This window comes from Silene latifolia, chromosome 9, assembly GCF_048544455.1.
Source record: "Silene latifolia isolate original U9 population chromosome 9, ASM4854445v1, whole genome shotgun sequence".
Lineage (NCBI taxonomy): Eukaryota > Viridiplantae > Streptophyta > Magnoliopsida > Caryophyllales > Caryophyllaceae > Silene > Silene latifolia.
The window spans coordinates 10,654,450-10,666,504 of record NC_133534.1 but is presented as its reverse complement, the minus strand read 5'-3'; the positions used below and the strand labels follow the sequence as shown (position 1 = coordinate 10,666,504).

At 39.1% G+C, this 12,055-nt stretch overlaps 1 protein-coding gene across 1 annotated transcript; it reads right to left on the bottom strand.

Annotated features, from left to right (window-relative positions):
* Positions 1–5,152: 5,152 nt before the first annotated feature.
* On the bottom strand, positions 5,153–5,861 carry LOC141602422 (auxin-binding protein ABP20-like). Its single transcript, XM_074422711.1, has one exon. It carries the CDS (start codon positions 5,842–5,844, stop codon positions 5,203–5,205), a length of 642 nt encoding a protein of 213 aa, XP_074278812.1. The 5' UTR covers positions 5,845–5,861; the 3' UTR covers positions 5,153–5,202.
* Positions 5,862–12,055: the final 6,194 nt, after the last annotated feature.

The window sequence follows — 12,055 nt, the reverse complement described above, 5'->3', positions numbered from 1 at the left end:
TAAAAGGGAAACAAACCCCTAAAATATCGAAACAATATCAAAACAATATCGAGATAATATCCGTATCATATCACATAAAGCAAGGCAATATGATACGTATATTATGTGGCCTAATTCGGCCCTAATACCCTCCCTCAAACTGGAGCGTGCGGATCAAGGACGCCAAGTTTGCCAAGAAGAGAAGAAAATTGAGCAGAGCCAAGTGATTTTGTGAAAATATCAGCAAGTTGAGATCGTGTATCAACGTGAGTAGCAGTGACTAGGCCATCAGTGATAGCATCCCGAATGAAGTGACAGTCCACCTCAATATGTTTAGTGCGCTCGTGAAAAACAGGATTATGAGCGAGCTGCAAGGCCGACTGATTGTCACAGAAAATCTTCATAGGACACGGAACCGAAATACCCAAGCTTGAGAGAAGACCTACGAGCCATTTTAATTCACAAAGGACATTGGCCATGGAACGGTACTCCGCTTCTGACGAGGATAAAGAGACTGTGTGCTGTTTCTTGGTTTTCCAAGAAATGGGGGAGTCTCCAAGGAAAACCAGCCAACCAGAAACGGACCTACGCGTCAAGGGACACCCGGAATAATCCGAATCACACCACCCAGTTACAGTGAGGAAATTCTCGGCTTTGAGCAGAATTCCTTGGCCCGGTTTGCCTTTTAAGTAGCGAACTACACGAAGAGCGGCATCCATGTGCTCCTTTCGTGGTTGATGTAAAAATTGAGACAAACAGTGAACTGCATAAGTAAGGTCGGGGCGTGTGACAGCGAGGTAGACAAGACGACCCACAAGTCGACGGTATGACTCAGCATCCGAAATGAGCTCTCCTTTGGCAAGGCCGAGCTGATGGTGTTGCTCTAAGGGAGTAGCAATCGGCTTAGCCCCGAGTAGCCCAGCTTCCGAAATAATGTCAAGTGCGTACTTGCGCTGATTGAGGAAAATTCCCTCTGTATTACGAGCTACTTCAATGCCCAAAAAATACTTCAACGGACCCAAATCTTTCATGTGGAAACATTTATTAAGGTATTCTTTAAAGGAATTAATGGCCTTGGAATTATTACCGGCTATAACGAGATCGTCCACATACACCAAGACGTGAATGCATATGTCAGTTTTAACATAACTGAATAAGGAATAATCGGAATAGGATTGCACAAACCCGTATTTACGCAAAGCTGAGCCTAGCTTAGCGAACCAACAACGTGGTGCTTGACGAAGCCCATATAGAGACTTGCGCAATTTACATACCTTCCCTTCATGACCTTTACTAAACCCCGGAGGCAGACGCATATAAACTTCTTCGGTTAGATCGCCATGAAGAAACGCATTATGGACGTCCATCTGGTGAAGTTCCCATTTGCGAATGGTAGCCACGGCAAGAAAGGCTCGAATTGTGACCATCTTCACAACTGGAGCGAAAGTTTCACCGTAATCAATTCCTTCGACCTGATGATTTCCAAAAATAACAAGGCGTGCTTTATAACGCTCGATGTCACCGTTGGATTTGTATTTAATTTTATACACCCATCGGCACCCGAGTGCTTTTTTGTCACTTGGCAAATCTGTGAGGTCCCATGTGTGATTATTTTCAAGGGCATTTATCTCGTCTCGCATAGCGGCACACCATTTTGGGTTCGTAATCGCAAGACGAAAGGAAGGCGGCTCAACTCCAGCCGTAATCGCTGCAAGAAATTGACGATGGGAAGAAGAAAATTTATTGCAATTAATATAGTTAACCAGGGAGTATGTCGTACCTGAGGAAGAGGAAGGGGATGTCGATGAGCTATCGGGCGATGACGGTGGTGTGATGGGATCAGCAGCGGTACCAACAAGGAAATCACGGAGACGGCTGCTAGGAATTTTAACACGATATCCGCGGCCAAGTACTTCATTATGGACCGCCCCTACCTCGTCGGCATTACCCGTGTCAGGAAGAGCATCCGTAGCAGGACCCCCACCCGAGGTATCATCAGTACCCGAGGTATCCGCAGTGCCCATTGTATTACCAGTCCCTAAATTGTCTGGAGTAGTTGCATCAGTCCCTGAATTTTCGACCGTGTGGGCAGCTGTACCCGTGTCATCATCAGCACCCGTGGACAATTCAGCAGAGGAAATATCCGTGGGTTCGTCTGCAAATGGAGTATCGGTGGGAGTGGATGGGGATTCCGAGCTAGAAAGGGGTTCATTTAAAGAATTCTCATAAAAAAATACATCTCGAGAGACAAAATTTTTACCAGTCTCAGGATCGAAAACTTTCCACCCTTTCTTGTTATATGGATAGCCAACGAAAATACATTTACGACTGCGTTTGGCAAATTTATCTCCGTTGGTATTTTGATTATGCACAAAACATAGACACCCAAACACCCGAATATTTTGATAAGACGGTATTGTGTTAAATAAAATCTCATAAGGTGTCTTATTTTGAAGAAGGAGTGAGGGTGTGCGGTTAATTAAATATGCAGCAGTGAGTACACTTTCGCCCCAAAAGGAAACAGGCAGATGAGCTTGAAATAGCAAAGCACGAGCCACATTTACTAGATGACGATGTTTACGCTCAACACGTCCGTTTTGCTGTGGTGTACCCACACAAGAGGTTTGGAAAATTATTCCATGCTTCACAAAATATTCGGCCATGGCATTAAATTCATTGCCATTATCGGACCGAACCATTTTAACCTGTTTAGAAAACTGAGTGTCGACCATTGCCAAAAAATTCATAAAAGTAGTCGTGACCTCAGTTTTATCGAAAAGAAGATAAACCCACACAGCCCGTGAATAATCGTCAACAATAGTCAAAAAATATCTAGCTCCGCAAGAAGAAGGAGTTCGATAAGGACCCCACAAATCACAATGAATTAAAGAGAAAATATCCGCGGACTTATTATGACTTAATTGAAAACTGTGACGATGTTGTTTGGCCTGATGGCAAATATCACAAGGAGAATCAATAACAGTACTAAACTTGCTAACTTGTGGAAGCAAATGAACCACTTTATTCGAAGGATGTCCTAACCGCTTATGCCATAAATCAAAAGAAGCTGCTGCGCTCACCGCATGAATAGCAGTCGGCTGTCCCATCACACGAAGAAAATAAAGACCGTCTCGTAGCTCACCGGCTCCAATCCTCGTCCTCAGCGAAGGGTCCTGAATATGACAGGAATGATTAGTAAAGCTGAAGACACAATTTGTAGCGGCGACTAGCTGCGAAACAGATAATAGATTGCAAGTAAGGTTTGGGACGAATAAGACATCAGTGAGAAATAGAGCAGCCGAAAACCAGACCGTCCCAGCCACATTGGCCGAGACAATATGTCCATTTGGTAAAGTGATTGGGCATGCGGGAATAGGACGGGAATTAGTGAGCCATGAAATATTACCCGTAACATGACGTGAGGCCCCTGTATCGATAATCCAGTCAGAACACATACCAGATAAACGGTCAGCAGAGGAGGAAAAAGGCCCGGCAGCAGCATTCACCCGAGCAGATGTCGAGGCAGCCGCACCAGTGTTAGAGCGAGCCCGAGCAGCCACTTCTTCAATGGTGCGAGGACGATCCCCCCACCAATCGGGGAACTTTTGTGTCCGAATAAAACAAGAGGAGGCCTCATGTCCAGACCCGTTGCAGTGAGAGCATTTTAATTTCCGACGTTCCTGTTTCTCAATTGCTCGAAGAGCACGCCAATCGGTCGTATTATTAGAGGGACCAGAAGCTGCTGGTCGGACAGCAAAGGCAGCAACATCCATAGGTTCAACAGGAACAGTAGGGCTACCCACTTTCAATCGCTCTTCTTGAATTGTTAATTGGAAAGCGCGATTGAGAGTCGGAAGCGTATCAAGAGAAAGAAGCTGAGACCGTAGATTACCATAAATGGAACGATCAAGGCCCATAAGAAATTTATGCAAACGCTCCGAGTCTTGTCGAGCAAGGGCATTCTTAGTAATGCCGCAGGTACAGTGACCGCAAGTGCAAGCAAAAATGGGCTCATGATTGGCAAGAGCGTCCCAAAGTACTTTTAAAGCGCCAAAATAAGAGGTCACAGTCATACCTTTTTCTTGTTTGCAGTGGTGGAGATCCTCTTTAAGGGCATGAATTTTGGATCCATCAACCGTTGCAAAGCTCTCAGCCAAGTCGTCCCACAACAATCGTGCGTCCTCAAAATACGAAATGCTGTGCTTAATAGACGGATCGATGGTGCGCATTATCCATTGTACAATAGTACAATGAATTACTTCCCATTGCTCGAGAAGAACGGAATCAGTAGGTTTGGAAACGGAGCCGTCGCAAAAACCAAATTTCCGTCGAGATTTGAGCGACATCTTCATTGAGCGACTCCATTCCTCATAGTTATTTGGACCGAGTTTAATATCGGTAAGAGTGAGACTGGGGATGTCGTGACTCCCGAGATAAAAGGGAGACAAAGCATCGATGGTAGTTGTGGAGGGAGTTCCTTCAGGTTTCGACATTGGAAAAAGAAAGAAAACAAAAGGGTTTGAGAAGAAAAGAGGAGATCGATGAAAAAAGGAGCGGAAGCGGAATTAGGTTTTGGAACGAAACCAAGAACCTGATACCATGTTAAAGGGAACGAGTATTGTTGACGTTCAATGTATTGTGTATTCAATAATATGGAACTCCTTATATAGGATTACAAGACAATATTGAATCCTAATAAAAGGGAAACAAACCCCTAAAATATCGAAACAATATCAAAACAATATCGAGATAATATCCGTATCATATCACATAAAGCAAGGCAATATGATACGTATATTATGTGGCCTAATTCGGCCCTAATATTATGCCCACCCCTACCCACCACCATCAAAGACTTCTCCACCCCAATATCCCACTACTATTTTATAGTCTATTCTTGCAAATTGAGGTTTCATTCAGATAACATTTGCTGAAATTTGTATATCAGAAGACCAAGATAAAATGCCGCAAGTAAGGATAATAACCAAGAGTTATGGACATGGTCTGATGCTAACACGAATTTCTATGCTAACCCATTCATTTGTGAATCCACCCCTTTATTAAACATTGGCAGATTAATATAAAATGTAATAGCCTAGAAGCTTATTTACGTATCTCAACAACAGCTTTAGAATTTTTAAAATTATTAATACTCCACCATTGCAAAGAATTCAAAATAATGTTTGCCTCACGTATTACAAGTTTTTAGCTCATGTAATCTAGCTAGTTGGTGCCACCGAAACCAGCTTTAAGCTTCTTAATTTGTACAGGATCTAATAAAGTAATCTTTTGAATAATTTCAGCTGACAGATCATTCTTAAAAAGAGAACTAGAAATGCCTTGAAACCCAGGATTAGTGCTAGGAAAGGCTGCATAAGCAACTGCCGGAACTTTCCCAACATTGACTTGAAAATGCGCGAGCGTTGGTGGGAAAATGAACATATCACCCTCCTCCATAGTATTATAAAAGGCAGTATTATTCGTGTCAATAAACCCAGCAAGAATCGTACCCTTGATTAGAATAGCCAGCTCGGCCACCCGGTGGGTGTGAATGGGCACAGCCCCTCCCACATCAATGTCGGCCCGAACCATGGATATGTCCATACCATTTAAACCCGGAAATTGGGTTACAAATGCGGGATTAGGTCCGAATTTAAAGGCATTGGACGTGTTACCTGGTTTTCGTAGGCCTGAGTAAGAGAAGTCGTCAGTTGTGACCTTTGAGGGATCCTTACAAGGGTAACCAAATGGCCCATGAGGAAGGGTTGGGTCAGCAACACAATAATCAAACTCTATACCATTAGTGGAAGAGGAAGAGATGAGTAATGCAAGTGCAATTACAATTGAAAAACTCATGTTTAACATATTAAAGAGTAATAGAAGTTAATTTGGTGACTATGTAATGAAAATATGTTGGCCTATTTATAATGTTCTCAAGCCAATTAAAAAAGAAAGTGTGTAGTGATAGGGAATAAACTAGGTGTCGTAATATACTAGAAGTAACCTATCAAATTAACAATTTATAAAACCAAACTCAACTCTACACTATGCAATTAAGAATAGTAGTAAAGGGAAGTAAGGGTCGAACCCAAGAGAAGGGATTTAAGACTAAAAACTTGAATTGTAAACTATTGTCTACTAAGTAGGTCTCTACTACTAATCAAGATCATAATAACAACTTAAACTTAACAAAAGGCAATAATCACAAACAATGGCTATTAACAAAGATCAACTAGTAGGAAACATAGATGGAAAATGATTGGTTTTGGGAAACAAACATGGAAATGTGAGTAAAGATTTTAGTTCTTCCTATTGAGACAATTCCACAAACAACTAGTATGCAAGATTCAATATTAAGGGGAATACTTGATGTAATTCTCTCTTAGTAACCCAACAATGGTAAAGTTTGACTCTTTTTTACTCTCTCACAATTATCTACCCAATACTATCACCTCAAGATGTTGATACATGTAAATTAAACCATCTAGACATACCCTTCAAGCTTAAGCAACAAATCATTAAACCATGAAAGGAGACTAAGCATGAGCATTAAGAATTTACCAAAAGATGAAGCTAGGATCAATTCCTCATAAGATTAAACCATACAAATGAGCAAAAGACATGGACTTTTCTATTTGTTGTAAGAATCCTTTAAACCAATTCAACAAACAACAAACTTGCTTCAACAATCCCAACTAAATTAGACAATTTCCTTAGGATTTGCACTAGTCAAGTGAATAACATGCAAGGATGGCCAACCCAAACATTCAATTACTCAACAAAAGAAATTAAGCACAAGAAAAGAGCATTAGATAAATTATGAGAGGTTTAAGAGTTTTACAATCACCAAAGTTGGATACTTTGATCAAATTACATCAAGCAATGGAAAGATTAGCCTTCCATCTTCTTAGAAAAACCCAAGAAATGAGGAAAGATTAACATCCAAAGCTAAAAGATTACAACTTTCACCCAAAATAAATTGTTCTTGCTACTACAAATTTCTAGAGGTTATTCAATAATTAGATGATTAGATGAGAGTAGGAGTCCCCTTTTAGATCTCAAAATTCTAGATATATATAGGGAGGCACGAGAATCTAGGTTAAGTCCCTTAAGAAAGCCCAAAACACGGAACTAGAATTGCGAAATCCAGAGCAGCGCGTAGAAGCGCAGGCTGCGCACAATTATGCGCAGGCTGCGCACTCAGACTGACAGCAGCATCTTGCGAAGGCCATATCTCTCTCGTTTCTTGGACAAACGAGGCGTGTGACCTACCGTTGGAAAGCTAAGATCACAAGCTTTCACCTCCAATTGGCCTTGCGTCGATACGAGCTCTAGAACTCGAGATATATCCATTTGAAGTTGACCCTTGTGAAACCGAGTTTTCAATTCTTCATTTTGGCTCTTGTTTGTCTATGCCAAGGCATCAAATCTTCCATTAGCTTACTTTTCTTGACTTTTCACTTATTCCATTGGCTTACCTTTGCGTCTCCTCCTTCACCTTGGTAAGTTATAAGCTAAGGCTCTAAAATTACAACCAAAAGTGCAAACCGGTATATTACAACAAGTCCAACTAAAACACGGTATCAAGCATGTTTATTGTGATAACATTAACCTATTGACTCGTCACAATTTGACACTATCATGTAGCAATAGTGAAAAATGGTGTTGATTGTACTCATGCTATTTATTTAATTTGGTTCATTATCTCATGACAAATTGTAGGGATGGATGAATGATTTGTTAGTTGTTGCTCCGCCTTAGTCATTTCTTTACCTTTATTTTTAATACAAAAATTAAGAAAAGTTAAAGGGATTTTTTGTATTTAGCCTTATTGGATGACAAGTAAATAATAATATATTCGTTTTATTAAATCACTCGTTAGAACCATTTCTAATCTAGCAAAATAAACAAATAAATGAAATAGCCAAAAATAAAATAAGTAAACAAATGACTGAGACGGACTAAGTATGTTTTTGTGAATAATCATGTTAATCACAACAAATATTCATACAAAAATTCTTTACTCTAACGAATATTACAATTCTTTACCTAACGAATAAAATCAATTTTATAAGTATAAGTGTATAACTTTGAGTAACACTTAATAACAAAAAAATTATTAAAAGAAATTATTTTTATAATTATTTTAATATAATTAACAATATTGAATATGATTAAAATATTAATTTTAAATAAGTTTTAATTTCTAAAAAATATATTTTTAAACGATTTAAATAATCGTAAAAAAAAGGCATTAGCTTAGAAACTATTTTCTGATCCGTATTCTGACCCTAACTCGATCCAAGACTCATATGACCTAAACCGTATTTGACCAGACGGCCAGACCCGTATTCGACCCAACATGTATTCTGACCCTTTCCGCCCGACACGTTTGACAGGTCTAAATCGATTGTACTAGAATATTGTATAAATAACCATGACAAATCTAACTGATTTTATGTGTATTTTTTTTAAACATTTTATAATGCTTGATAGCTTGAGTTATATTTTACAACCATGACAAACTATTCAATAAAACAGAAGAAGTATGTACAAATCGATTCCTCTAGCAAGTCTAGAGAATACTACACAAAAAAAAACCAATCATTAGTTTGACAAAATATATTATCAGTTACTTGCTATAGTTGCTAATGTGTAAGATAAGATGGTTGAATACGAAATTAAACTTTGACGTCTATAAATTATACGGCATATTATACGGCTAAAGAGTTTGACTTATGATTCATATTAGCTTGGAATCGGGATTCAAATGACTGAAAAGATGAGGACGTACGACACCTCAAATTAGTCATGCAAGTAACAATTTGCAAATTTGCAAGTAATTTGCTAATTAACAATGTAAATGATGGTGTCATGTGTTGAATTTTTGGGTTTGAGCTAGTCTCATTTATTTAACCTTGTGAATTTTATCATTACTGGTCCAACGTAATAGGCATGATAATCTTGGTGGTATGAAACTATGCACCTTTACAAGAGATATCAAGGAGTGATTTATTGGAGACTACACAGGCCACGAAAGAAACTTGAACAACCCTCGTTTTAGGTTTACTTCTAATACGGAGTAATGAATATGTTGACACATATATATGGAGAATCTGAGCACGTGTGAAATGTGACAGACTGACAAATGATATAGATGATGTAAGAGAAAAAAGATTACGCATCTGAGGTAGTAACTCAGACCTTTTAGTTTTTGAACATATACACATTTTTTCTGAGCATATTACTATTTATAAATATAGTTTTTGAGCAATTATATATTTTTGGGATATTCTACATGGTATCCCTCAATTTTTCGACTTTCTATATGGTACTCCTATACTTTTAAAACATACATGGTACCCCTAATTGTTGTCATTATCAGTAAGTGTACCTCTAAACTTTATTTTCCATCAATTAAACTCAGTTTTAGGCGTTAAATGATTGCTTGGATGCGTAACCAAGCTTGTCATTTATCATCCTATGACATAAGGACTCTATTAGGCTCAATATCCATCTTTGGACGTGATAATTTAGCAATGAATCAATAAATTTTCCGTCAAAAACTTTTTAGCCCATATATATCAATAAATATTAGGATCGAGATGTATATTGAGCCTAATAGAGTCCTTATGTCATGGGATAATAAATGACAAGTTTGGTTACGCGTCCAAGTCATTACCTAATTAACGCCTAAAACCGAGATTAATTGATGGAAAATAAAGTTTAGGGATACACTTAGTGATAATAACAACAATTAGGGGCACCATGTGTGTTTTAAAAAATGTAGGGGTACCATGTAGAAAGTCAAAAAATTGAGGGGTACCATGTAGAATATCTCTATATTTTTTTAGTGTAATGTTTTAGTAAATGTGCTCAAAAACTTTATACTAAAGCAGAACTCAAAAACTTTAAAATAAAACTCAGAAAATAAACAATAAGAGGTACTACCTCAGATGTATACTTGTATAGTCTATGAACTGATGATGTAAACAAGCGTTATTTCTGCAAGCTACATAAGTTTTTACGAATATGTAGAATCTTTGAATAATGTGTTAATCAAGGTTAGAGATGCTTTGATATATGATTTTCATGAGCATTATAGGCTCTTAACCCAAGAAAATGTTAAGAACTTTTACGAATATCGTGAGTTCAGTCGCTAACAACTTTGAGGAAAATCAGTCAAGGGAGTTAGTAAGCGTGTTACAAGAGATGAAAAATCTCTTAACTGCTAAAGGCTTTATCAAAAGATGTAGGAGCCGAAGATGTTATAAGCCATTTGAAACCAGTTATTGATAAATATAATAACTTTAATGGGCGTTTTTGTAAGTTGTTTGATGATAGATTCCAAGAAGTACTAAACGCTAAAATTAGTAGAAAAAATATCGTTGCTCAAGTTAAAGCAGGGTGAAAGCCAATAGTAAGGTTGAATAGTTATTTTATTACTATGTATCTTTTTTTTGAAATTAACATATTTATTACATCGATCATGAAATATTATTGTTCCGGGTGTAATTCCAGAGCAGATATTTGATACCACTCGTAGCTAGTGGAAAGATGTCCTTGCTTGAATCCTCCTCGGGGTCTCCTGAAACGATTAACAAACTGAGGGCTCGGCTTTGGCCGAGCGTACTCACTCCGACGCTCAAGTCAGTAAACTTAGAGAGAAGTTGTCTGTAACTTGGCTAAGCGTGTATTGTAGAGAGATAAGGAAGATATTACCAGATGAATAGTGGTTATTAGGTCAATTTGTGGATCCTTTCCTCAATGAAGGTTGAGGAGTATTTATAGGCATTCACCTTTTGTCACGTAGTGGCCAGGTGGCCAAGTGGCTATCAAGTGAAAAGACCGTTGTACCCTCGGCCGATGGACCTGTGGCAGGCTCGCCGAGGGTCTTGGATATGAGTACGCGGATGTGTGTCCCGGCTGGCTAGTTGTCCTAGCCGGGACCCAAGTGACAGGCCGATGGGCTTCATCGGCTAGGCTGTCTAAGTTGTTGACTTTGCTGTGGATACCCTTGACCTTGCTCAATATGTTGACTTGGTCAGCGGTGCAGAATATGCCCCATCAATTATTTCTGTTAAAAGAGGCATTGTAAACAATTTTGATGATGAGAAAGTTTCATGTAGAGTCATTTTACATGTAAAATCAATAAATATAAAAGCTATCATAACTAGTTAATTTAGAAATATTTAAGTTTATTAACTACGATTTTACACCACCATTGTTGTTTGATGAAAGTATGCTCCAAAAATGAATGCATTATTATTAGAGAATATTCCGGAAATATTATGATACCTAACTTTATTCATTCCTAACTTATCTAATATCTCTAATACAATAATCCTAATATTCTCTAATAATTATATTTGTTCCGGGTGTAATTCCAGAGCAGATATTTGTTACCACTCGTAGCTCGTAGAATGATGTCCTTGCTTGAATCCTCCTTGCGGTCTCCTGAAACGATGAACAAACTGAGGGCTCGGCTTTGGCCGAGCGTACTCACTCCGACGCTCAAGTCAGTAAGCTTAAAGGGCTAAGTGTGTGTTACTTGACTAAGCGCGTATTGTAGAGAGATAAGGAAGATATTACCAGATGAATAGTGGTTATTAGGTCAATTTGTGGATCCTTTCCTCAATGAAGGTTGAGGAGTATTTATAGACTTTCACCTTTTGTCACGTAGTGGCCAAGTGGCCAAGTGGCTAGCAGGTGGAAAGACCGTTCTACCCTCGGCCGATGGACCTATGGCAGGCTGGCCGAGGGGTCTTGGATATGAGTACGCGATTATGTGTCCCGGCTGGCTAGTTGTCTGGCCGAGACCCAGGTGACAGGCCGATGGATTGCATCGGCTAGGCTGTCTAAGTCGTTGACTTTACTGTGGATACCCTTGACCTTGCCCAATATGTTGACTTGGTCAGCGGTGCAGAATATGCCCCATCAATTTGCCCCCAGCGTAGTCTATGCCGTGGTATGGGCTCCGATGTATGTTGAGCGTATATTCTGCGTAAGTATTTTTGCAAAATTGCTGGTGTCGGCCTCTTCTGATGCATCGGTGTGGTTCTTGTTAGGCCGTACC